Here is a 27999-nt window from a genome sequence, read left to right as displayed (position 1 = left end):
GCTTTCTTGTCCGCAGCAGCAGAAAGCATTTTCGAATGTTTGAATGAATCAAAGTGGGTCGCCACCGTCGATTTTCTCTTATGCTCCAACACACAGTTGCACGGGGTGCAGAATAGTTTCCCCCCACTTTTTGCCCGGTCTTTAGTAGAAATGTTCGTCGGTAAATGAGATGGATTAGATTTTTTTATCTTGGTGTTTTCTCTATCGTGTGAGCTCCACACGTTCACTCTATTCAGTGTTGTTTACATTCTGTGATGCGCGAGCTGATGACGTCACGTAAAGACGAGTTAACTTTTTTTCTTTCTCAACTTTGTGTGGAATACAGCCTGTCCTCCTACAAAAAACGACCAAATAGGACGATTGTTTAAGCAGTGTTGATCACGATATTACGACCCATAGCCACATAGCTTTCCCCCAATTCATTTCTAGCAGCAGTTTATTACGACCTTTTGTCACGTTTTGTCACGATCGTAATCCCGTGAACTTCAACCTTGCGCATCAATAAAAGTGCGACGAGCCAAGAAGATGAAGAAGAAGATGAAGAAGAAGAGGAATTGCTAAAGAGCGTCAGAGCTTTACAAGTGGTAAATCTGATTTCTGTATTTCATTCGATTTGTTTACGCTTTTAATTAATCCTGTCGTTTTTCTACTAATCATGTTTAACCACGATATTTCAGTTTTACGTTTTAGGGCTGGCCCGTGGCATAGGCAGTATAGGCGAATGCTTGTTGTTAGCAATAGCATGGCTGTAAAGGTTAGCGCTTAGCTTAGCGCTTAGCTTATATGCGCTAACGGATATGTATTGCAATATAAGAAGGTTCTTCTACAACAAGTTGGAGGGAGAGTTTTCTCCTTCGCACAAAAGGAGCTAAAATCTTGCCTAAAAACAAAACCCTTGGTAGCACGTGACATAACACATAACAATGGCAAAAGTATGTATATTCAGCTAACCAGACCAGGACATGATATGACCTTAAACAATGCGAAAGGAAATGGAATTTTAATAATAATAATAATAGTTGACATTTACATGGCGCTTTTCATAATGCACACACTTTTTTTTTCTTCTAAATGTCACCTAACATGTTGCATTAATGATAGTTAGGGTAAGTTCAACACTTGAATATCATCAGGTCATAGTTGTTTTACTACTTTAAACATTCGCTAATTCAATTTAAGTGTTGTGAAAGCATTACATCTAGTTAAAAAGAGAGATATATTTCCCTGTAATTACTGATTTACCTGGGACTTGATAGATTTTGGTGCCTGTAGTTTTATTTTGGCAAATGCTTATTTATGAAGCAACAATTAAATTACATGGTAGCACAGCTAATCTGAGTTCATCTGTTGGTTTTTTTTCAGGTCATCTATCAATTCAATTATTTGAAGTAGCCTATTATCATAAAAACATCAACGGTTCTTTTCAGAGCCATATTCCTCTTCCTACTCTCTTTCACCCCTCTCGTTTTCTTGTCTTTTGTTTTGTTTTTCTCCCTCCCTGTATGTCAGTTCATCCTTTGTTTGTTGTTGCCCTTTTTATCCTCACTTAAAAATGGCATCCAAGCAACTGAATGAATGGCTAGAGATAGGGAATGCTCTCGCAGATGAGTTGGCAAATAAGGCAAGTACAACATTATCCAAATATGTATTATAACATTTACTCAAATTACAAAGATGTGTGTGCAACAATTAAGGGAAATATATAATCTCTTTTATATATTTATATATTAAGATACCAAAGAAAATAACGCAAGGATCAAATGTTTCCTGGAGGAAGAGGGACCTGGATGGGAACATTATAGCCCAACATTGGAATAAGAATCGATCTGGTCTGTAAAATATCATCTAGTTATAGTGTTTCATTAAGTTTTAATGTCGTTGATCGGTCCTCAATAATGTTTCCCATATCATCGTACTTTGTTTTATGCAGTTAAACCTTCCAGCTCTCAGGAGTCCCCAGAGGTCGAGGAGACACATGAGATTCCTCTACAGGTCCCAAGTCTTGGTATGCACAATGAATTCTTAAATTATCCTTCAACTTGAAATGTAGGTAATTGTTTGTAGTATGTAATAGCTTTGTTCATGATACATTGTAAAGTGAAAAGCCATGTATGGAATATCTTTTTTTAATTAAACTAAATTCCATGATTTGTTTTATATTTTGTTATTTTAGATCAACATCTTCAGACACTGAGAAACCTGTTGGGTTCTCTCACTGTCCCTGCATCATCAGAAGAAACACCCACTGCATCAACATGGAACCAAAGACAGTTGAAACGTGAACAAAAATTCAGAGCTGCAATGCCAGAGCTCCTTAATTTGAAATTGGCTGCAGAGACTGTCACTACACGTTCCTGTCTCCAATGCAAAACTGCTGATGCTGTGGTCCGGTGCTTGGACTGTGTTCCACCAGGAACTCCCTTTCTTTGTCCGGCATGTGACCCTATTATCCATGGTAAACATGTCTTCCATGACAGGGAAGCCATGTTTGATGGGTTTTACAGACCTATTCCTCCCACATCCTTAGTGGTTGTGGATGAAAGTGGCCAATATGGACTCTGTGAACAAGGTGGGTTCAAATAATGTATTACATATTCCCTTACCATGGTTTCCTAATGTGCACTACATATACAGCGGCATCATTTTCACCATGTCGGAAGTTTGCTTTAACTGTTAAAATGTCTCAATTTGTATTGACTACATGTCCTAACATGTCCTAACATGCATATGAATCTCTGAAATTGTCTTTGCTGCAGTGTGTCTGCTTCCAATTCCTCCACCATCCCAAATCTGCTTCTGTGGTCCAAGCCAAGATTTCACCATCATCCCAGGAAAGCAAGCCGTGTTGGTGACTATCAATGGTTTGTTGCCACCAGAAGACGATCAAGCAGAAATACAGGATTACTATTATACTTTTGTCCTACATTGCATAGATAGCTGTCAAATTGCACATTTATATTTTTTCTCAGGTCCATACAACGTTCGTCTGCCTTCTGTGTGCTGTCCAATTTGTTCCGCCAAATGGTCCCCGAGCATAGGTGACTTGCTGGGATACAAATACTGGCCAGCAACCGACAGCTGCAGAATTATTTTTAAGTTTGATGTGTTCACATCATTCGAGCAAATGAAATTGGCCAGCCCAGCATTATCCCAGCAAGTATTTATAAAAATGCTTGAACATCGATCGTTTTCCACAGGAAGGGTAAGAATAAAATGTGGTTTTCAAGATTTTTGAATACCAAACTTTTAATTAACCAAATGAATACCATTCTTGTTTCCAGACAGGCAGAATCTGTAGCGATACCTTCCACAGAGTCTTTCGGGAGTTTGCCTTCTGTAATTACAGACAAGAAGATCTGTGCCTGGTGGAGCCCTTTAAATGCCCAGCATGCACACCTGACATGCTGGCTATTGCTGTAGATGGCAATAGAAAGCATTATCGCTTCAAGAAGTCCAGAGGGTCAGTGAAATCATATTCTCATTTTAGTTGTTGTTTTATTGACTAAGCTGAATGTCTTTGCTGAAATGTCTAACTTTCCCCAACTCTGCAATTTCTTTTTCCAAAGTTTGTAGACCATCAGAAAACAATAGTTGGTTTGAAATTACACATAATTATATAAATCCAATTCATAAACATTATTGTATATGACGCCTGTAAAGTTAACTCAACTTTAAAATGTTAAATGGTTGACGTTAGTTGGATATGTTGGAGCTAAGAACCAGTTTTGGATATAATCGCTTCATGAAAAATGTATTAAATTGCCCAGGAACCTTTTTCTATGCCTTCCTCTGCCCTATTCCATGCCCATCAATATAAAGGATGTACTTTTATTTTTACCTTTTTACAAGAAGTCAGTAAACTTTTCACTAATGTTAAATAATGGTGACAAAAGACTTTACACAGAATTACAGATCAAATTCACAAAGACCTTTTCCACATTTATGAAAATGTTATGGCAAAAGCAAATTGGCCACATTAAATAGAGGACACAATCAAACTTATGTATGTATGATAATGTTGCTTACAATTTCTTTCTCGAATTTCGCAGGACAGATGAACCGTCTCTATTTGATGGACTGTTCATTGCCCAGGACAGTAAAGTGTCTGCCTTTGTCGACAAAATCAGGAGCCAGATGACGATTGTAAGAATCTATTCAATCCCCTAACCCTTTATTTATTTTTCTTAGCACAGGGTTAAATGTAACAGATTGTGTCTATTTCAGAAAAGTGGTTGTGATGTTTGTGGACCCGCAACATTCACAGCTTGCAGAGAAACCTCACACAAGTCCAGGGCCAAGGTGGATGAGGAAGGCCTGCAAATAGCTGTGTGCAGACATGGCATCTTGCTACAAGGCCTAAATCACTACCGTGGTGAAATATATGCCTACCCAATGTTCCTGCAGAAGGAGCTGGCTGAAGTTGCGAATGCAACATTCTTTTGTATGGATGTTGCCTGCAGGTAGTTATAACTATTGCAAAATTGGAAGTGTTTGTGTGAAACGTGTTATCTATTTAATTCTGGCACATCCAGTAGATGTAAAGCAAAAAAGCATTCATTTGGATAAATGCTGATGTTGGTTACAAGGATTGTACTGGTAATTTTAAGGACCTGGTTTATCTTTTTACTATTATGCCATCATGCAACTGGAAAAGCTAATTGATTTTGTCATTACAGGTACTGGCCTTATTTGGAGAAGATGGCAGCAAAGTTGCCTGAGCTCCAACCACTTACAGAGATGAAACCTTTTCTCTCTGTAATGCACGCCAAGGCCCACACAGGCAAATGCGAGGTACAGTATGCAAGTTAAACATTTGTGTCACTATGTTTTAGAAATTGTAGTGCACATAAGAATATCATGTAGTATATTCTATTCAAGCCTGTGGAATAATTGTAATAGTTACAAATGTTGACAAAATTGTTACAAAACAGACTGTCACATCACAAGGATAGGCTTCCAGAACCCATTATATTTATTTTAGTAAATATATCCGCACTGTAGAAATAATGAATGAACAGAGCTTCAAATAACTGCAGTTGTGACATTGTAGTTCAAAGCATAATTCAATCTCAGAACATTTTAACTTTCTGAAATTGCTCCTGACACTGATGTTAACTAAAGATGTACAGTAGCCTACAATAAATTATAATATTGAACTAAATAGCTAGATCTCATTGTTTATGATTCTGAGCAGGTGAAGTGGGGTGGCAGAAGCCAGGAAGGTGCTGGAAATACTGTTGGCGAGGAAGTGGAACAGGTTAACAGCTTCCTCTCAAGGGCAGCTCTGACAACAAAATACATGACCAAATCAGGTTGGTAGAGGAAAACAAATAGTTTTAAGTAGTGCCACATTGTAAAGCTCATATGAATTTTCATGTTTTTGTGTTTACAGCTAGAGCAGATATGATAACCGTGCTGGCTATGCAATGGAACCACAGGAAGGTGGAGAATCTCCACAAGACACTCTCAAAGAGATTTGTCAAAGTAAGACGTCCATGCTGCATTTCAAAATGTATATTAAGAATATCTGAGTTTCTTGTTGTAGTAATTTAACACCATCCTTAGCTACATGTTGTTGAATTGAATGTATTCTGCAATCATTTCATTATGATGATGCTGCCATGGCACACTGTTCTGCCAAGAGAGTCTCTGTTCTGTTTGTTTTTAATAAAGCACTATAGGTTGATTCATCTGAATTTCTGGATAATAATAATAATAATAATAATAATAATAATGTTAATCCTGCTTGATCTTGAAAAAAAAGGGACACTAAGGTGATACTTGCCAACCTTGAAGAGAAGGTGTTTAGCATTTCATGTTGTTGTCTGGTCAGTTAATGTGCATAAAGGAATTCAGTAAAAAAAACAACCTTCTCAACCAACTGGAAAGCATATTCACTTTTTCCTTTTAAACATTCTAACCAGACTACACAGAGAGCACAAACTGAAGTGGACAATCTTGAGAGTCTCAAGCAAGAGCTGAACATCTCCCTGGAGGACACGGAGCAGTGGGTGTTGGAGGTCAAGCGATGGGCAGCCACTGGTATGTTATATGATCACTGTGCTTTAGATTTGGTTCCATATTTCCGAACATTTGGCTTCATGTTTTAGGATTATACCTGGTTGTTTCTGTCAAGGGGAGAACACTGAGGCATGAACTCAATTGCATGACTCAAAACTCAGACTCAGATAGCGTTTCAAAATAAAGACTTTACTGGAATTTGCACAGTAATAAAACAAGGAAAACAAAACCACTCTTTCGAGGAAAACTATAATGCGATCTATAGCATAGGTCCGTGAAAGGTCCGTGAAAAGGTCCGTGAGGTAAGCCGATACGTGGTCTTCGAGAGACAACGAACTGACAATTAACAGGAGGGAGCTAACACAATATATACACAGGTAAAGGGGACACAGTTGGAAACAATCAGGGCGGGGAAAATAATCAAGGACGCAGGAGACAGAAAAGGGGCGGGGAGCGTGGAGGCCTGAAATGAGAGGAAGAAATAATTAAGGGTATAGACATAAAGCACAAGACAAAGGGACATGACAACTCTAACATAAAGAATAAACTTTCACAATAAGTTTCTTGGACATGACAGTACCCTCCCTTCTAGGGACGGCTCCTGACGGCCCAGGCTCCTCTGAGTTGAGGCGGTCAAAATCCTCAATGAGGCTTTTGTCCACGATGAAGCGGGAAGGAATCCATTGCCGCTCCTCAGGACCATAACCCTTCCAGTCAACCAGTAACTGTCGCCCTCTACCCCTTTTCCGACTAGCCAATAGTGACTTGACCGTGTAAACCGGACCTCCATCGATCATCCGGGGGGGCGGGGGGGGTTTGACGGTGGGAACCATAGCGCTCTCCTTCAATGGTTTTAATTTCCCTACATGGAAGGTGGGATGTACCTTCATGGCCCTGGGAAGCCGTAGTCTCACTGAGACTGGGTTTATGACCTTGGTGATGGGAAAAGGACCCACAAACCGGGGAGCCAGTTTTCGGGAGAGTACGTGGAGGGGAAGGTCTCGTGTAGAGAGCCAGACTTTTTGGCCTGGCTGGTATACAGGGGCTGGTCGGCGTTTTCGGTCTGCTGCTCTTTTAACCAGTTGTGAATTCCTGCAGAGTATCTTCCTAGCCGCAGCCCACACGCGCCGACAACGCCTGACCAGAGCGTGGGCAGACGGGACCGTGACCTCCCTCTCCGTGGCTGGGAACAGTGGCGGCTGGTAGCCATAAACACAGTGAAACGGGGACAGGCCCGTGGCAGAAGTAGGGAGGATGTTGTGTGCATACTCAACCCAGGTGAGGTGCTCGCTCCAGGAGGATGGATTCTGGGACACCAGGCAGCGCAGGCAGGTCTCCAGTTCTTGATTTAGGCGCTCTGTCTGGCCGTTAGACTCCGGATGATATCCAGACGAGAGACTGACCGTGGCACCGATGAGGCTGCAGAACTCCTTCCAGAAGCGTGACACAAACTGGGGGCCCCGGTCGGAGACAATATCCTTAGGGAAACCATGAAGCCGAAACACATTCTGCATCATGACCTCCGCCGTTTCCTTAGCTGAGGGCATCTTTGGCAGAGCAATGAAATGTGTCATTTTGGAAAATCTGTCCACTACCGTGAGAACTGTGGTTTTACCTCTAGAGAGGGGCAGGCCAGTGACGAAGTCCATGGAGATCTCTGACCAGGGCCTGTTGGGAATAGGGAGTGGTTGTAATAACCCTATTCGCGACCTGGAAGAGGTCTTGTTTCGAGCGCAGATAGGGCACGCCTCCACATACTCCTTCACCTCCTTCTCCATGGATGTCCACCAGAAACGTTGTTTAACAATGAACATAGTTCTCTTGACTCCGGGGTGACAGGTGAGCAGCGAAGTGTGAGCCCAGTGGATCACCTGTGGTCGCTCGGCCTCCTGAACAAAAATCCGGTTAGGCGGGCAACCCCTTGGTGCAGGAGCTCCAGCATTGGCACGTATTACCTCCTTCTCTACTGGCCAAGTCAGCGCTCCTACCACCCGGTTCAATGGGATGATGGGTTCCGGCTCCTTGGCTGCAGGCACAGGGTCAAACAGACGGGACAGAGCGTCAGGCTTGACATTCTGAGACCCCGGCCTGTAGGAAAGAACAAAGTCAAAACGGTTGAAAAACAAGGTCCACCTAGCCTGGCGGGAGTTCAGTCTTTTGGCCTTTCTGATGTACTCCAGGTTCTTGTGGTCGGTCCAGACCACAAAAGGATGCTCGGCTCCCTCCAACCAATGCCTCCACTCTTCCAACGCTAACTTCACGGCCAGCAACTCACGGTTTCCCACGTCATAATTTCTCTCTGCCGGGGAGAGCTTCCTGGACAGGAAGGCGCAGGGGTGAAGTTTGTTGTCCTTCTGTTGTTGCTGGGAGAGGACCGCTCCCACCCCCTCGTTGGAGGCATCCACTTCCACCAGGAACTGGCGAGTGGGATCCGGCATGGTAAGTATGGGGGCAGTGGTGAACATCTTTTTCAGCCGAGAAAAAGCCTCCTCAGCCTGAGGAGACCACACAAAAGGCACCTGAGGGGACGTGAGGACATGAAGAGGGGCTGCAATAGCGCTGAAGCTCCGCACAAAACGTCTGTAAAAATTAGCAAAGCCTAAAAACTGCTGCACTTTTTTGCGAGAGTCAGGGGTAGGCCAACAGGCTACTGCGCTAACCTTCTCTGGGTCCATCATAACCTGACCTGGGGAAATGATGAAGCCCAAAAAAGTGACTGTTTCCACATGAAATTCACACTTTTCAGCTTTGACAAACAACTTATTTTGGAGCAGTTTCTGTAGAACCAGGCGGACATGTTGTTTGTGGGTGTGAAGGTCAGGGGAGTAGATCAGAATGTCGTCCAGATAAACAAAAACGAAACGGTTCAGAAACTCCCTCAACACGTCGTTGATCATAGCCTGGAAGACTGCAGGAGCGTTTGACAATCCAAACGGCATGACCAGGTATTCATAATGTCCTGAAGGGGTGTTAAAACCCGTCTTCCATTCATCGCCCTCCCTGATCCTGACCAAATGATAGGCGTTCCGCAGGTCTAATTTGGTGAAAACCTTGGCTTCCTGAAGCTGCTCGAAAGCGGACGAGATGAGAGGGAGGGGGTACCGGTTTTTAACCGTAATGTCATTGAGAGGTGAGTAGTCGATACATGGCCTAAGAGACCCATCCTTTTTGCCCACGAAAAAAAAACCTGCCCCTGCTGGGGATGAGGAATGACGAATAAGCCCTGTCTTGAGGGAGGCATCAATATAGTCCTTCATGGCCTCTTTCTCAGGTCCTGAAATTGCATAAAGTCGACCCTTAGGAATGGGAGACCCGGCAATTAAGTCAATAGCACAGTCATAGGAGCGGTGAGGAGGAAGAGCCAGAGCTTTGGACTTACTAAAAACTTCACTAAGGTCGTGGTAGCAGGAAGGAACTGAAAGTACATCCGGAAGATATATTTTTGGGACTGTATCCTGCCTAACACTCCCAGTGTTACATCCCCTGTCAATCTCTGCTACCTGCTTAATACAGAGATCAATGCAATTCTTTCCCCACCCCTCCACCCTCCCAGATTGCCAATCTATGTGAGGGTTATGAAGTTTCAACCAGGGAAACCCCAAAATGAGTGGATGTTGGGCTGAGTTAAATAAGTGAAAAGACATTGTCTCATGGTGGTTATCATTACATCTTACTTCTAAAGGCTCCGTTTGGTGAGTCACTTTAAACAACAGCCGCCCATCGAGAGCACTCGCTTCAAGAGGCTGGGGTAGAGGTTTAGTTTTTATGTCCCATTTTTTAACTAAACCCCAATCCATAAGACTTTCGTCCGCCCCTGAGTCAATGAGAACACCATGAGTAACTACATTGTCTCTGATTTTTACCTGGATCCGGGTCAGGGTGCGAGGAGGAAAGTCAGAGGAAGAGATCCGGCTCACCAACGTACTCCTCTTCATTGGTGAGCCTCCTCTTTTACCGGACAAGCCGCTTGTGGGTGTCCGCGCTGCCCGCAGTAGAAACACAGACCTTCCTTGAATCGACGCTGACGTTCTGCCAGCGACAGCTTGGCGCGGCCCAACTGCATTGGCTCCTCCACGGAGCCAGGGGGCGCTGTTGTCCGGAACGCAGGTGGTGAGGGGTGACGGGGCCTCCAAGAAGAAGTAATATCCAGCGGCGAGCGTCTCCTCTGGAGAGGTGGATCAACCGCATCCTTGGATTTATTCCTTCTCCTCTCCGTCAAACGATTGTCTATACGTAAAGCCATGGATATGACAGAGTCCAAATCAGCGGGCAGATCGAGAGGCGCCAGCTGGTCTTGTAAAGAATCCGAGAGACCGCTGACGAAAGCGTCCAACAATGCAGCGGAGTTCCAGCCGCTGTCGGCTGCCTTAGTCCGGAACTCGATGGCGTAGTCAGCCACACTCCGCTGATGTTGTCGCAGCTTGATCAGAGCCCGAGCTGCTTCCCTGCCCGGCGTGGTTTGATCGAAGGTCTTCCTCATAGTGTCTATGAAGTTTTCCAGAGACCCGCAGATAGGCGAGCCTCGGGACCATTCTGCCGTGGCCCACGCTGCTGCTCGGCCGGAGAGATGAGAGATCATAAAGGCCACTTTGGAAATGTCCGTGGGAAAAGCAGCCGGTTGGTGGTGATAGTGTAACTCACACTGCACGATGAACGGCCGGCAGCCTTCTGAGTCCCCGGAGTACCTTTCGGGTGGAGCCAGACGCATGGAAGCACTGTGCGGCTCAGTAACCCGGTTGGGATCGAATCCGGTCACCGCTGGAACCGGAGGAGTCGTAGGAGGAGAAACAGCCTGCAGGTGAGTGAGCACACGCTGAACCTCTGCTGCCAGTAGATTAACTTGGGTCGTCAACGATGTTTGTAGTTCCCCCTGGCTGCTGGTTAGATCCTGCACTCCCTGCTGCATGGTGGCCATACGCTCCTCTTGTTGCCCAAGACGTTGGCCCTGAGAACGGATAGCGTTCTTAATCTGATCTGAGTCGGCTGAGTTCATTTTGATGGTCAGTTCGTACTGTCAAGGGGAGAACACTGAGGCATGAACTCAATTGCACGACTCAAAACTCAGACTCAGATAGCGTTTCAAAATAAAGACTTTACTGGAATTTGCACAGTAATAAAACAAGGAAAACAAAACCACTCTTTCGAGGAAAACTATAATGCGATCTATAGCATAGGTCCGTGAAAGGTCCGTGAAAAGGTCCGTGAGATAAGCCGATACGTGGTCTTCGAGAGACAACGAACTGACAATTAACAGGAGGGAGCTAACACAATATATACACAGGTAAAGGGGACACAGTTGGAAACAATCAGGGCGGGGAAAATAATCAAGGACGCAGGAGACAGAAAAGGGGCGGGGAGCGTGGAGGCCTGAAATGAGAGGAAGAAATAATTAAGGGTATAGACATAAAGCACAAGACAAAGGGACATGACAACTCTAACATAAAGAATAAACTTTCACAATAAGTTTCTTGGACATGACAGTTTCTGTTTTCAAGAGAAACATGGAGCCCAGAGTAGCCAGGAGGAGCTCCAGAGAGAAATAGATGAAATTATTTATTCCCTCCGAAGAAAGAAACACGACCTCTATCGACAAAATGGTATTTATTATTACGTTATCTAGAAACAATATTTGTTTCTTGTTGTTGTTGTTTGTATTATTAATATTAGTTTATTTGTATTTTGTTTTACTTTACAGACAGCAACCAAACAAGGCAACGCAAACGGAGAAGACTGACAGAGCTCAAGAAGAAACTCAGAGAGAGGATACTGCAGTACAACACCATTGATGCCTGTACAGAGACAATTGACACAGAAGCAGCATGCAGTCTGTCTGAGGATGTCATTCTGCCCTGGGAGGCGCAAGATGGTGAGAAACAACTTGTTTTTGTTTAACCTAGATATTCCATAAATTCAGTTGTAGTACTAGAATACAATCACCAATGTAACACAGAGCTGTCAACATAGGTGTCACAAATCATCATGATCACAAAAAAATCATTTTGAAATAATTATATTGAAAGTTCTGTATGATGTTGCCCTATCAAGTCTTAATAGTCATGCTATAGTCTCACTGGGACAGGCACATCTATGGAAACAGTAAAACCCTTCCTGACCACCCTGAACTGCATACTAATGTTGAATCTCAAGACATACTGAATGTAATTCTGCCAACATAGACAGAATTGAACAAATTCAGCAAGCGGCGAGGTTGAACATTTTTTACCAGATTTCAAGGTTTTGGTCAATTTAAGTTAAAAAGATTGAATACAAACTGATATTATTTGTTTTATTAGCCTTACCATTGTGGTTGTTATATTTTGTATTTTTTCCATTATAGTGGTGAACCTGCGCACAAAGAGGCGACTTTTTGACCAGGTTATGCTGGTCAGGCGTATGGAAGAGGAGAAAGTCATCATTGTGAAGGAGATGACCCAGCATTGTCAAAATCTGAGGCAGGCACTGGACAAACTGGACCACCTCCTTCATCAGACAAAAGACGACATCAGGAACCAAAGTATGTTCCACAAATACCAATTTATAACATTTGCCACTGCCCCCCTCCCAGTGTCAAATGTCTATCACTGAATAGCATCTGTAATGATTGCATTTTTTCTGAATCACAAATCTTTTTAGCTAATATACAGCCTCGGAGATAAACATTAAAATTGCTTATATGGAACCAACATCAATGCTAATTAAAAGTTGCCTTACATAGACTGTCATTTTGTCTTTTTATTTTAGTTTCTTCAAGCGATATAACAGAAGACGGATAAAGGGGACTGCACTGCTGTATTTTACACCATCAATATCTTCTGGAGCAGAAACTGAGCAGAGTCACCAGCACCTACAGCTGTATTGGCTCGGACTCGTCTTTTCTCATGATGGAGGAAGACATTGAAGACGGTAATGAGGACAACGAACAGGACGGTGATGAGGACGGTGATGAGGACAACGAACAGGATGGTGATGAGGACAACGAACAGGATGGTGATGAGGACAACGAACAGGACGGTGATGAGGACGGTGATGAGGACAACTAACAGGACGGTGATGAGGACAACAAACAGGACAACGAACAGGACTTAACAAGTCTATTGTGTTGTATGCATGTGAACGTATTAAAACGAGTATTACGATTGAATGGCTTGTTTATTACCTTTTTTTTATATGATCCTGCTTTGCATTTAGTATGTCTGGTATTCAACTAAATGCCATTAGCAGTTATCAGTCACCTTCAGATCCGAGTTACCTCGAGGGCCGGAGGTTCCCCACCCCTGGTATAAGGTTTTGGTGATCACCCTTATTATCATCATGTCATTTAATCATGATCTGTTTAATTAGCCAATGCTTACATCCAAAGAATGTGTCTAGACTTTACTCCGACAGACACACACTAACACTAAAAATGGACCTAAGTAACACACTCAACGGCCACTTAATTTGGTACACCTTGCTAGGATGGGTTGGACCCCCATCTGCTTTCAGAACTGCATTAAGTCTTCATGGCATAGATTAAACAAGGTACTGGAAGCATTCCTCAGAGATTTTGCTCAATATTGACCTGATCGCATCACGCAGTTGCTGCAGATTTGTCGGCTGCACATCCATGACGCAAATCTCTGGCTCACCACATCCCAATGGTGCACTGTAGGATTTGGATCTGATGACTGTGGACTGTGACATTTGAGTAAAATTCATTGTCATGTTCAAGAAACCAGTTGGAGAATATTTGAGCTTTGTGACACGGTGAGTTATCCTGCCGGAAGTAGCCATCAGAAGATTGGTACACTGTTGTCATAAAGGCATGGACATGGTCAGCACAACCCGGTATCACGGCAAGACGTGAACATGTGACGATTTACCATGATGGGAGACGTGAAGCTGTCACGATTTCATCCCTTCAAACGTGACAATTACACAGTATTGTTAACGTGGCCCAACCAGTGGAGATATACCCGGAAATGCCAAGCAAATGCTACCCCGACGGTCGGTTGTTATTATTATCAATATTAATATAATAATGATTTAATTTGTAACAGTCACACTCGATTTCGCCAATTTTCTTGTTGCCCCAGCTGGTCGACACCTCTTTTAGCAGATACAAAAGCTACATTCATTTATTAAATCGATGTGTGTGGATGTGGAATTAACGGACGTGACGTTGCACGATTGCGTTACCAGGCAACAGCTTCGGTTCATGTTAATTTATAAACTCTTCAACTCGAACCGTAGTTATATTTTAAAACATTTTAGAAAGCCTCATGAAATACTTTAATGTACATTTTAATTTAAATGTGAAGGAATGTGTGTAGAACAAAATACATCCGTCAAAAACAATACCGGAAACAGACGTAGGCAAGATCCTCGGCTATGGCTAGAAAGGATCCGTCTAGTTTAAATATGACGTCACGTTCTCGTTGTAACTCTCGTTGTAATCGGAGCGGCTCGGAAACACATCTACAGCAGTATCATGATGCAACATACACATTAATGCAGCAGCAATATTAATAGAGAAACATCAGACTTAATAGTAAAACACTGCAAGGGAACATTTTATTGCACCAGGAGCTATCTTGGGACTTTTACTGCGACAACGTTGACTTGCCTGTGAATAAAAAATAAACCATAGTGTTGGTGATCTCCAGTGTTGTCATTCTTCTTTGAACACCAACAAGACTGCTAACACCCTATTTCAATAATCACACTCCCTGTCATTGACATAATTAATAGATAGTTTAGCTTCTCACCATCTTTTGCTGCGGCCAACTGATGTTAACGATCCTAACTGAAAGGCTGCCTGCCAAACGTAAACATTCAGCCACGTGACATTCAGCCGAACTCTCGCGAGAGTTTTACACAAGACGGATCCTTTCTAGCCATAACCAAGATCCTCAGTTCGGTGATTCATGGTTTAGCCGCAATGCACGTTGGGAAATGGTGTTTATGCGATGTGAAATCCGAAAACATTTAAAAAAAAATAATAATACTTTATTCCGAGTTTGCTTGCTTTTCTCTTTGGAGCTAATCACATAACGGCATTGTAATACACGGTTTGGCTGCATTACATATTACATATCTGCCGTAGTTATCTATTTATAGAGCCCTGATGAGAAGACTTCTAGACAAACAGGAAGAACTGCCGCCAAAACTGAAAACGTGACGTGGATCACAAATATATCAGCCATTTAACAACATCTTAGATTTATTTTCACACAATACGTCTCCTTGCAATATCAACAGTAATTCGGCTGACTTTTATATTTGATCCAATTGGTAGATAGGCAGTATTTACACCATAACTGTTACGACTGATTAAACGGGTATGAACTCAAATGCACAACTCACAGAATTTAACAAAAAAAAGGTTTTATTCAAACCAACGCTCAACGATAGTGGTACAAAAACAAAATCACTCTTAAAGAGGAAAAACACTAGGAGCATGAACAACAAAAATATTTAAACAAGACGTGGCTCAAAGCTCTGCTTGGGGTTAATCCTGGATTGCTAATGCTGGTGGTAGTCACAAGGAACGAAACGAACTGGCACAGGACAAAGGGAGACGAGGACAATAAATACACCAGGTAATGGAGAACAGGTGGAAACAATCAGGGGCGGGGTCGACAATCACAGGAGTGGGAGACACACAAGGAAGGGAGGTCAGAGTATCTGAAACGAGAGGGAAGGTTACTATTCAAAAATAAAGGGGAAAATCACTAGACCAAGACAAAAACTAACTAACATAATTTGCGAGACATGACAGTACTCCCCCCTCTAGGGACGACTCCTGACGGCCCAGGAACCTGAGGGTGCTGGCGAAAAAAGTCATTCATGAGAGTTTGATCCTCAACAAATCTTGATGGGATCCAGGAGCGTTCCTCTGGTCCATAACCCTCCCAGTCAACCAGGAACTGTCTCCCTTTGCCTCTGTTCCGGACCGCCAACAGGCGCTTGACCGTATAGACCAGGCCGCCGTCGAGCATTCGGGGGGGTGGAGGGGGTTTGGCCGCGGGAACCATGGGGCTTTCCTTTACCGGCTTCAGTCGTCCCACATGGAAGGTGGGATGAACCCTCAGAGACCTGGGGAGACGAAGGCGAACAGAGACAGGGTTAATTACTTTGGCCACTGGGAATGGGCCTACGAACCTAGGTGCCAATTTTCGTGACACCACATGAAGGGGAAGGTCCCTGGTAGAGAGCCAGACCCTCTGGCCGGGCCTGTACTCCGGAGCTGGCCGACGCTTCCGATCTGCCGCCACCTTCATGCGTTCCCCACTCCTTAGAAGAGCCCTGCGGGTGGCGGACCAGATCCGGTGACAACGCCGAACCAGGGCATGGGCGGACGGGACTGTGACTTCCTTCTCGAGGTCCGGGAAGGTAGGAGGTTGATACCCATAGGCAGCCTGGAAGGGAGTCAACCCAGTAGGGGCCGTGGGGAGCGTGTTGTGGGCGTACTCTACCCATGTGAGATGCCTGCTCCAGGAGGAAGGGTTCTGGAAGCTGAGGCAGCGGAGCCCAGTTTCTAATTCCCGATTAAGGCGTTCGGTCTGGCCATTGGACTCCGGATGGTACCCGGATGACAGGCTCACCGACGCCCCGATGAGGTTGCAGAACTCCCTCCAGAAGCGTGAGATGAACTGCGGACCCCGGTCTGAGACAATATCTTTGGGGAAACCATGGATACGGAACACATGAGTCATCATGATCTCTGCCGTCTCTTTGGCAGATGGCAGCTTGGGTAAGGCAATATAATGAACCATCTTAGAAAAACGGTCCACCACCGTGAGTACGGTGGTGTTACCTTCTGACATTGGGAGCCCAGTGACGAAATCCACGGAAATCTCAGACCAGGGCCGGCTGGGAACCGGAAGCGGCTGGAGCAGCCCCATCTGTGCCCTCCACATACTCCCGGACCTCACGCTCCATGGATCTCCACCAAAAACGTTGCTTGATAAAGAATATGGTCCTCTTGACGCCAGGATGGCAGGTGAGCAGCGATGAGTGAGCCCAATGGACGACCTGTGGACGTACAGTAACAGGCACAAACAGACGGTTTGGCGGACAACCACTAGGTGCTGGGCTCTCACCGTTAGCTTGCTTCACCACAGATTCTATTTGCCAAGTGACCGCCCCTACCACACGGTTCAGTGGCAGGATGGATTCAGGCTTCTTGGCAACCGGCTCGGGGTCAAACAAACGGGACAGGGCATCCGGCTTGGCGTTCTGGGACCCCGGCCTGTAAGACAGAGTGAAGTTAAAACGGTTAAAAAACAGAGACCATCTTGATTGGCGAGAATTTAGTCTTTTAGCCTTCCTAATGTACTCGAGATTCTTGTGGTCGGTCCACACTATAAAAGGGAGCTGAGCCCCCTCCAACCAATGTCTCCATTCCTCCAGAGCAATCTTTACCGCCAACAACTCACGGTTCCCCACGTCGTAGTTCCGCTCTGCAGAGGAGAGTTTCTTGGAGAGAAAGGCACAGGGATGAAGTTTGTTGTCTTCCTTGGACCGCTGCGACAGGACAGCCCCCACCCCTTCATTTGAGGCGTCAACCTCTACAACGAAATGACGAGTTGGGTCGGGGATGATGAGGATGGGGGCTGAGGTGAACCTCTCCTTGAGACGGCGGAAAGCCTCCTCGGCCTGAGGAGACCATACAAAAGGCACCTGAGGGGACGTGAGAACATGAAGGGGAGAAGCAATGGCGCTGAAACTTCTGATGAAGCGCCTGTAAAAGTTAGCAAAGCCTAGAAAACGTTGCACCCCCTTGCGGTTGTCTGGCGTAGGCCACTTAGCCACCGCACTGATTTTGGCCGGGTCCATCTGGATCAGACCAGGAGCTATGATAAAGCCTAGGAAGGATACAGTCTTAGCATGAAACTCACATTTCTCTGCCTTCACATACAGTTTGTTCTCCAGGAGTTTTTGGAGGACCTGACGTACATGGTGAACATGAGAGTCTTTGTCAGGTGAGTATATTAAAATATCGTCAAGATATACAAACACAAAACGGTTTAAAAACTCCCTTAAAACATCGTTAATGAGTGCTTGAAAAACTCCTGGAGCATTGGTGAGACCAAATGGCATGACGAGATACTCATAGTGCCCTGTGGGTGTGTTAAAACCAGTCTTCCACTCATCCCCCTCACGAATTCTCACCAGATGGTAGGCATTACGCAAGTCTAACTTGGTAAAAATGTTAGAGTCTTGAAGTTGTTCAAAAGCAGTAGCCATGAGGGGGAGAGGATACCTGTTCTTTACCGTAATGTCATTTAAAGGAGAATAATCAATGCATGGCCTAAGGGACCCGTCCTTTTTTCCCACAAAGAAAAAACCCGCCCCAGCCGGGGAGGAAGACGGGCGGATCAGACCTGCACGAAGAGAGGTGTCAATGTACTCCTTCATAGCCTCCTTCTCCGGACCCGAGATGGAGTATAACCTACCCTTCGGAATTGGAGCCCCAGGTAACAGATTGATGGCACAATCATACGGCCTATGAGGAGGAAGGGAGGTGGCGCTCACTTTACAAAATACCTTGGCCAGGTCATCGTAACAGGGGGGAACAGAAGTTAAATCTGGGGTTTGATTCTTGCGGTCCAGGCTATGTTGAGTATTAGTAACCCGATCGGTACTACATTCCCCAGAAACCCCTCCTACTGCCATGTTTCCCACACACTTAAAACAATCCTGTGAACACTCCTGCCCCCACCCCTTAATTTTACCTGACCGCCAATCAACATAGGGGTTATGCTTGGTTAGCCAGGGAAAACCTAGGATGAGAGGATGTTGAGCAGAATTAAACAGGTGAAACGACATGAGTTCACAATGATCATCAATCATGATAGTGACGGGTTCGGTCTTGTGTGTGACATGAAATAGAAGTTTGCCATCCAGAGCACTGGCTTTCAAAGGGGACGACAAAAGTTCAGTATTAAGTCTCAGTTCATGAGCTAATCCCCAATCCATCAGGCTTTCGTCAGCCCCAGAGTCAATTAACACTTTTTGAGAGTTACTTCTTTCATGGCAGATTACCTTTATGTTGGTCAACTAGCGGGGAGGAAAGTCTGCTGTGGAAAGACGGCTCACCAGTGCCCTCCCTTTCACTGGTGAGCCCCGTCTTTTACCGGGCATCCAGAGAGAAGATGACCTTGTTGACCGCAGTAAAAACATCTTCCCTCCAGCAGGCGGCGCCGCCGCTCCTCCGTGGACAGCTTGGCACGTCCCAGCTGCATTGGCTCCTCGGCCTTGTTGGGGGACGCTGATCTCTGGGATGGAAGGAAAGAGGAACGTGGCATGGCAGTCTCCTGAGAGTGAGAAGAGTAGGAGTGCCCTCTAGGGTGGAAATAGGGTAGTGCAGCCCTGTCCTTCTCCCGTTTCCTCTTAGCAAGTCTGTTATCAATCCTTATGGACATGGCAATGACAGAGTCTAGTTCCACTGGCAGATCCAAGGGTGCCAGCTGATCCTTAATAGGGTCAGAAAGCCCATTAATAAAGGCATCGAACAAAGCAGAAGAATTCCAGCCGCTATCGGCCGCAATGGTGCGAAATTCCACTGCGTAGTCTGACACACTGCGTCTTCCTTGACTTAACTTGTAAAGAGCCCGAGCTGCTTCCCTGCCTGGGGACGTGTGGTCAAAAATGTTCGTCAGGGAGTCCGTAAACTGTCCCAAAGACTCGCATATCGGCGAGTCACGTGACCATTCAGCCGTAGCCCACGCCGCCGCTCGTCCGGTGAGATGGGAAATCATAAAAGCTACCTTGGATCTCTCCGTGGGAAAGGCTGTCGGTAGTTTGCTATAATGTAAGCTGCAATTCACCAGGAATGGACGGCAGTCATGGGATTCCCCGGAAAACTTCTCAGGCGGAGCCAGGCAGATTGACACGGTGTGGGAAGCGGGCGCCGGGTCCGCATTCGCTTCGGGTCCGGCCGGAGGTGGGTGTGAGGGCTCAGTCTTGAGGTGAGCGAGCAGTTGGTGGATCTGCCCCGCCAGTTGGTTAATCTGGTTTGTAACAGATGACTCGAACTCCCTCTGGCTGTCTGTGACGTGTGATACTCCCTGCTGGATGGCCGTTAACTGATCCTCCTGTTGAGCGAGGCGGCCTCCCTGAGAGCGAAGCGCTGCTCTCAGCTGTTCAGAGTCGGCTGGGTTCATGTTTAGGCCAGTTCGTACTGTTACGACTGATTAAACGGGTATGAACTCAAATGCACAACTCACAGAATTTAACAAAAAAAAGGTTTTATTCAAACCAAAGCTCAACGATAGTGGTACAAAAACAAAATCACTCTTAAAGAGGAAAAACACTAGGAGCATGAACAACAAAAATATTTAAACAAGACGTGGCTCAAAGCTCTGCTTGGGGTTAATCCTGGATTGCTAATGCTGGTGGTAGTCACAAGGAACGAAACGAACTGGCACAGGACAAAGGGAGACGAGGACAATAAATACACCAGGTAATGGAGAACAGGTGGAAACAATCAGGGGCGGGGTCGACAATCACAGGAGTGGGAGACACACAAGGAAGGGAGGTCAGAGTATCTGAAACGAGAGGGAAGGTTACTATTCAAAAATAAAGGGGAAAATCACTAGACCAAGACAAAAACTAACTAACATAATTTGCGAGACATGACAATAACGGTGCACAGCTGATAGACGGGCACCTAGTGGTTAAAGCGCGTTATTGAATTTTATTATTATTATTAACTAACAGAATAAGAGACCTGACAGGTGATGGTCAGACGTTGACCTGGCTGCACAGTCACAGAGGCTGGCTGTGTCAACTGTTCACACTTCACACCTGTACAAATACAAAAAAAAGTTATATGACAGATTATCCTGTTAAACAGCAGTATAATAAGTGTTGACTCACTTCCAGCTGCCAGCAGCAGCAGCAGAGAGAACATGATGATGATGACTCTCATTTCATTTCATTTCAAATCTTTATTTATACAGGTGTATCCCATTGAGATCATTGATCTCTTTTTCAAGGGAGACCTGCTCAAGTAGGTTCCACATGAAACATAAAAACATAAACAGAACAACAAAAGGACATCATACAGCATCATTTACATAACTATCCACATAAACAATAGCTTCCGATTGAGTAGCATCCAACCGAGCTTTAAAAACATTTAGTGGCACCAGATTGCTCAGTTTCCATTTAATTTGCAGACTATTCCAAGACAGAGGAGCTGCGCATCTAAAAGCTATCTTCCCTAAGAGAGTCCCAACAGTTGGCACATTTAATAAAACCACAGCATTCGATCTCAGGCAGTAGCCACTTACAATTTTCCGTGAGATCAGGGAGCAGATATAAGATGGAAGTTTCCCTAACATGGCTTTGTATATAAAAATGTACCAGTGACTGAGCCTCCGTACAGTTAGTGAAAGCAAACCAGCCCTTGCATACAGGGTACAGTGATGGGTTAATGCTTTACAGTTTGTAACAAATCTCAGTGCACTGTGATACGCAGCATCTAACTTGACCAGGAAATTGGCAGGTGCATTCATATAAATCAAATCACCATAGTCCAGCACAGGTCAAAAGTTCACAGTGACTAGCCTTTTCCTGGCCTCAAGCAGAGAAACGGCACTTGTTCCTGTAGAAGAAACCTAGCCTAACCCTCAGCTTTTTAAGCAGGTTATTGACATGAAGTTTAGAAATGTGAGACAATCATCAAGCCAGATACCAAGGACTCTGAGAAGACGTGAGCTCCTGATCCCCTTTAATCTCCACTGACAGTCTCTTGTGAAGGCCTTATAACTGTATCACAATGAATATTACTGAGTTTGCATAGAACCAAACGTGTTCACGTGTGAATGTGAACATTAATAAAATATCACCTCCCATCTTCAGAGCAATCTGACTATTATAACATTAGCGTTAAGAAAGCTTAATTAAATATCTGCCACAACATAAGTAACTGGATCAAAGTAACAGTACAGTCCGCGGCATCACATCATAATGTATCATATATTTCCTTATCTGAGTCAGCTGAGCCGTATCTGGCCGTGCAGTCTCACATACTGTATGCAGAAGTATTATTTTAAGCAACACATTACGAAACACTCGAGTCAAATGTAATTAAAGTCAGATCGTGTCTTAGACGGGGCATATCATAAACCTGTTAATGTACGCATTCAAACACTTTTTCTTGTACCAGCTGTATTCACCTTGCAGGTGCAGCTATGTGGCTTTCATCCTGGATAAAGTGTTTGAGTCATGGATGTTTAAAGTTTAACGTCTTCATATTTGTCTAATTATATCGTTGACTTTTCATTCAGGAAGTATGACGCTGCGCTGTCAGTACGCTTCTCCATGTTTGTGATTGGTTGAATGCTCCAAATACCACCCTTTATGTGAACGCGCACCTAACTAGATAGGACACGGCTGGCTTGAGCGATCCACTTGATAACCAGTGTCGTCGTGCCGTTTAGCGAGAGGGCGTATGTTTTGGATTAGGCCAACCGGCTAACTCAAACATATCCAGGTTAGGTTGAACCAGTTTCGTGGTATACCCCCCAGGTCTTGTCCTGACTGAGCACAGGCACCTGTAGCCTTGACTGCTGTGCTCTCAGTGTTTTGTCTCCCTGTTCCTGCCTATTGGCGTCAGCTGATAGAGGTGTTGGTTTTATCTTGTTACGCACAATGTTGATTCTTCTCTCAGAACTAGCTAAATATGGGTCTGGGGTAGAGATCTTCAGAATTGGTTTGGCATCTTTTGTGTCAATTCGTGGCACAAAACATGTCTTGTGAATAAACCATCAGTTTGCCATCAAAGTTCCTGCTCTCCTCGTGTCTCTCTGACTCCAGTTTCCATTGCTTCAGAAGTTTCCATCGCATATGAAAGATTTTTACATGTTTGTAAATTATTTTGGTTTCAGTGTGTTTTTCACATGGGTGAACAGTATATTTATATGTTATGGAATGAAATACAATGTCAGATTAGGGGAAAGTTAGGGGAGTGCATGTTAATGTGTCTGGAGGTGGCGTGTTCCAAAAGTGTTTGGGTTTGTCTGCCGTGTGTGGGCTGCGTTCCATTTCAAATTGCCGCCTGTACAATGTATGCACCAGTCTGTGATATGCCGATGTGCAGGCCCGCCCCTCCATACACGCCGATCACACAGACTGCGTCTGCCTCTCGCCCTCATCTTGTGGAGGGAGCCTCATCTGATGCGCAAATGCGGCGCAATTGAGCGCGCCACAGTTTCTGCTGCGAGGCTCCACTAGCTGTAATCGGCTTGGTGTGTCCAGGGTTTACACACCACCCCCTCGTCGACGCTCGCGAGGGCATCATCACATCACAGCCCTGCCGATGTGATATAATGTATAGGACCTTTTTCCTCATGGGTGTCATTCAACAGACCAATCATGACAGTTTTAGAGAATGAGTTTGTATGGATACACTTAAAACATATATTTGTATTTGTCTTGGCTTCAGCTCACTGATAACATAAGAACACAAATAGGCACAACACTTACATAGATGTTTTTTTTATATGTATTTTATTACTCCAAAGTAGAAAAAAAAAAAGTCAATCATATTTAACTGGGAAAGTTTTCCTTTGGCTCCCAGGAATTTTTCCACTTCGCCCCACTGTAAAACAGAAACACAGCAAAAAGTATTACTTTTTTTCAACTGTTTGGAATATGTAGTTCTACAGTATGTTGACAATGCTATTTCAAATGAGAAGATACACTAAGTCACTCAAAAATATCATGATGAAAGTGCAGTATAATGTATATATTTATATATAACACGTACATCATATATAATACAAGGTACATTTTTGATTTCAAAGTCAATGTTTCATTTGACCAATTCTTTGAATTTGCTGTCTTATCAATGCCCAAACATACAGCACTAAACTTAGACAACTGCCTGCAAGACTGCACACAGAAATAATACTACTTACTACTACTAACTATACTTATAGTATAATTGTTAAGAACAAATGTAACAAGTCAGTAATTACAAAAGAGATCAAATACCATCCAGCCTCACATATCAATCATTTAACCTTTAGTGATATTGATCAAGGATAAACTCTATTGTATATTTTATTTTAATTTCTATTTCAATGTAGGCTACTTCCCTGCTTATGTGTTACAATCAGACAGCGTTTCTAGGGCGCGATGTCTGAATGACGAAGGGCAGAGAACTTGGATGTCTTACTTTATGGCGCAAATGTCTGATAGAGCCATTGATGACATGGCTCCCCACCCCCATGTGATCAACTAAATTCAATTTACTGCTGAGGAACCCAAAATGTTTAAGTTAGTGATCTCAGGGTTGATGAAGTTGGTTGGTAAGACTACTTTGTGGCCCCTGTTCTGCTACACTGAAGGAAACTTCAGATTAGATACATACCATCCAGAGCAAGACTGCCACTGCACCAACACCTCGGTATGGCCCTGAGTAAAGAAAGACATATTTTAGGTAAACTTCATTTTTTTCAAATGTCATACATGTAAATATGAAAAGTCCAGTGAAATCAAATGATAATTTGAAATAATAGTAGGTACGATTAACTCAAACATATGAAGGACTGTAACATAGTCAATAACATTTTTTCCCATCAGTTTAATATTTTGGAATACTATTATTATTTTAAAAAATATTTTTACTGCCAAGAATAGGAATTCACCTACAAAGGATTACAAGAAAAAATGTAAGATACAAATAAATGGCTGGACATGATGCATTAATTTGACATGAAGCATTACACAAGTACCTCAACCTTAAATTAATAATAAATTATTGTTACTGTAATTTCAATATTTACATTAGCAGTCATGCTTAAGACTGAAACACTCCTTTTAAACAAAGTATACGAAAATCCAATAAGATAAGACTTGGTTCCACGGAAACATTATTGTCATTGTTTATTTATTTTAAAATATTTTCTAAACAAACCTCCCTGATTCGTTCCCTCAGTAGTTTTTTGTAGGGGAAAGTGTCTGACCCTTGATGAATGGGAAATTCTGCAAGGAATTAAAAGATGGTAATAAGTTGAAGTTCAGCAATAACCTCCTAAACATTGCCTAACATCACATTGTGCTCAATTAAACTGTTCAAAATGGCACTGAGACTTTTGATACTGAAAGTCTTAAACAAAACAAAAGGTGGCGTATTCTAATTGTACCGATGATTGTTTTCTCTCTCTTTAACTAATTCAATGTGCAAAATCAAACACAGTTTCAGTCTATATAAATAAGATAATTACTAATTAACCCGGAAATACCATTAATTGCCACTTTATTCCTCGTTGGTCTTCTTTTCTGTGAGGAAGACACTGAGGAGAGAGCAGGAGTCAGGCCGGAGGAGAGAGCAGGAGTCAGGCCGGAGGAGAGAGCAGGAGTCAGCCCGGAGGAGAGAGCAGGAGTCAGCCCGGAGGAGAGAGCAGGAGTCAGGCCGGAGGAGAGAGCAGGAGTCAGGCCGGAGGAGAGAGCAGGAGTCAGCCCGGAGGAGAGAGCAGGAGTCAGCCCGGAGGAGAGAGCAGGAGTCAGCCGGAGGAGAGAGCAGGAGTCAGCCCGGAGGAGAGAGCAGGAGTCAGGCCGGAGGACACAGGAGTGAGGAAGAGAGTGAACTCAGTGTCAGTCTCGGTGGTAAGAGGTACAGACAAGTCTGATCCTGGGTCTGCGGCCATTTCTGCCTGTGTGGTTGAAGGGCCCTCAGGTTCAACTGCCAAAGTCACTATTGAGAAGAAAAAAAAAAGTAGACGCATGGTGAATAAATGACCAAGTATAATCCGCCATATACATTTATAATCTGAGTAATTACAGCTAAAAATGAAACAGCGGAACATCAGTGATTATGTGTTACAATGGCGTTTGTTAGCAACCAGGAAATGACACCAGTAAGGACAAACAGATGAGAATGCTGCGTGGGGTCTGAGTGCCGTGTTCGCGGGACGTTGGGGGGCTCGCTGCTCCGCCCTTTGAGGCTCGAGGAGCAGACATTGTGAGCTGGATTACTGGTGTTGTTTCCTGGTTGCTGCGTGGGGTCTGCGAGACAGCGAGGAACTCAGCCTGAGCACACAGACACACGCACTCACACTCAAAGCCAGGCTGTGAGTGTGAGTGCGTGTGTGTGTGAGGAGATCCACGGAGCCTCGGCTGAGAAAATATAAGGCTGAGTGAGTGTGTGTGTGTGAGCCGGTACGTCACTATGCCCGTTACGTCACTATAGAGAACAGCAGTGACGCGTCGTAAAACCCGGAAGTAAACTTCTTCCGGTTCCTTCGCGAAAAACCAATGCAAATTCTCCATAGGATTTTGGAAAATAGCTCGAAATAAGGTCTGTGGTTGACACACATTTAAGAGAGGGATCACGTTTTGTTCAGCCGGATAATCTCCACATGTCAACCCTACTATTATCATTTCTGAATCATAAATCTAGTCGCCAAAAGCGAAACGCTAACGTTATGCTATAAACGAACTACAAGCCAGTACAGCAGCAGGGTCGCACGACTTCAACGTCACGCCAACTTAAGATCGTTTCAACTGACTTGCACTGAAACTGCACTTTGAACACTTTAAATATATTAACATTTTAAACTGTATACCCCGGTTATCTAGGCCCATTTTGTTTTATGTATACCACGTTTATCTAGGCCCTTTTTGTTTTATGTATACATGTCACACTGTGGGAAACGATATTTCGATATTTCTGGATGTATAACACATGTAGAATTTTTGACAATAAAGCTGAATTTGACTTTCGCGTGCTTGCATATTTTAACAGAGCTTTTCATTTTAGCCGCACTGAATTTAACTAGAAGTCATGGCTGTGTCAATTACCAGTCTGATATCGTTTTACAAAGATGACAAGAAGAGTGTAGATAGAGGAGAGAACCACTACAAGTCAGGACACGTAACAGTGCAGCCTAGATGAAGGTGTGCTTACCGGTGTTGTCAGGGCTAGCATGAGGGACAAGGTTTATAGTGTCGGTGAGTAGTGATAGCAAGAGTACCGTTAACCTTTTAAGACCGAGTTAATTTATTCACATTAATTCCCATCAACAAATCAATTGTATGTGTCACATGAAATCTTTATTAGGCAAGGCAAGGCAAGTTTATTTATATAGCACTTTTCAACACAAGGCAATTCAAAGTGCTTTACAAAAAATGAAAGACATTAAGAAAATGGCATTTAGAATCAGTCATTAAAAAGAAAAGCTAATAAAATAAACATTAAAAGAAAAAATACATGGATAAAAGTTACAGTGCAGTCTAAGATATGAATAGTTCAATTAAAAGCAGCGACAAAAAGAAAAGTCCTCAGCCTGGATTTAAAAGTAGTAAGTTGCAGCGGCCCTGCAGGTTTCTGGGAGTTTGCTCCAGATATTTGGAGCATAATAACTGTACGCTGCTTTACCATGTTTAGTTCTGACTCTGGGGACAGAAAGCTGACCCGTCCCTGAAGACCTGAGGGATCTGAATGGTTCATAATTTAGCAGGAGGTCAGAAATGCATTTTGTTCCTAAACCATTCAGTGCTTTATAAACAGCAGCAGTATTTTGAAATCTATTTTTTGACACACAGGAAGCCAGTGTAAAGACTTCAGAACTGGAGCGATCTGATCCACTTTCTTAGTGTCAGTGAGGAACCAGTGTAAAGACTTCAGAACAGGAGTGATGCGATCCTCTTTCTTAGTGTTAGTGAGGACTCGAGCAGCGGTGTTCTGAATCAGCTGCAGCTTTCTGATAGATTTTTTAGTGAGACCTGTGAAGACACCATTGCAGTAGTCCAGTGTACTGAAGATAAAAGCATGGACACATTTTTCCAAATCCTGCTGTGACATTAGTCTTTTAATCCTAGATATGTTCTTTAGGTGATAGTAAGCTGATTTAGTAACTGTTTTAATGTGACTGTTTATAACCAATAACAAATTTAACCCGCTGACAAGGGAGCCCACCTCCGAAGATCGTGACTGGCTGAGGGACAGACTCGGGGGCAGGTTCTCAGGAATTTCTTGGC

At 43.9% G+C, this 27999-nt stretch overlaps 2 protein-coding genes and 1 long non-coding RNA gene across 4 annotated transcripts; 2 read left to right on the top strand and 1 right to left on the bottom strand.

The window, feature by feature from the left end:
• Positions 1 to 1735: 1735 nt before the first annotated feature.
• Positions 1736 to 4200, top strand: LOC307038348 (uncharacterized protein). The gene is made up of 6 exons (XM_079679736.1): positions 1736 to 1829; positions 1931 to 2005; positions 2174 to 2569; positions 2757 to 3202; positions 3282 to 3460; positions 4050 to 4200. The coding sequence occupies exons 3-6, from the start codon at positions 2302 to 2304 to the stop codon at positions 4165 to 4167; spliced, it is 1011 nt and encodes a 336-aa protein (XP_079535862.1). The 5' UTR covers positions 1736 to 1829; positions 1931 to 2005; positions 2174 to 2301; the 3' UTR covers positions 4168 to 4200.
• A 62-nt stretch (positions 4201 to 4262) lies between these two features.
• Positions 4263 to 12794, top strand: LOC307034792 (uncharacterized protein; the record flags this gene model as incomplete). The annotated part of the gene is made up of 9 exons (XM_079673689.1): positions 4263 to 4460; positions 4677 to 4791; positions 5195 to 5312; positions 5393 to 5484; positions 5925 to 6042; positions 11517 to 11618; positions 11717 to 11887; positions 12359 to 12535; positions 12763 to 12794. Exons 1-9 carry the CDS (start codon positions 4393 to 4395, stop codon positions 12792 to 12794), a joined length of 993 nt encoding a protein of 330 aa, XP_079529815.1. The 5' UTR covers positions 4263 to 4392.
• Positions 12795 to 23557: 10763 nt separating this feature from the next.
• Positions 23558 to 25994, bottom strand: LOC307037620. 2 transcript variants are annotated; one of them, XR_013807725.1, is made up of 4 exons: positions 25263 to 25994; positions 24935 to 25002; positions 24389 to 24432; positions 23558 to 23614 (listed from the first exon to the last, which is right to left on the bottom strand). It is a non-coding gene; the product is annotated as an uncharacterized lncRNA (long non-coding RNA). The 2 variants fall into 2 exon arrangements; XR_013807726.1 differs by lacking the exon at positions 24935 to 25002 and having other exon boundaries at positions 23570 to 23614.
• Positions 25995 to 27999: the final 2005 nt, after the last annotated feature.

The sequence above is a fragment of the Notothenia rossii genome (genome assembly GCF_949606895.1).
Source record: "Notothenia rossii genome assembly, chromosome: 4".
In the NCBI taxonomy this organism is placed as follows: Eukaryota; Metazoa; Chordata; class Actinopteri; order Perciformes; family Nototheniidae; genus Notothenia; species Notothenia rossii.
Note: the sequence above shows the minus strand (reverse complement) of the source record. Positions and strands in the feature narration are given on the sequence as shown.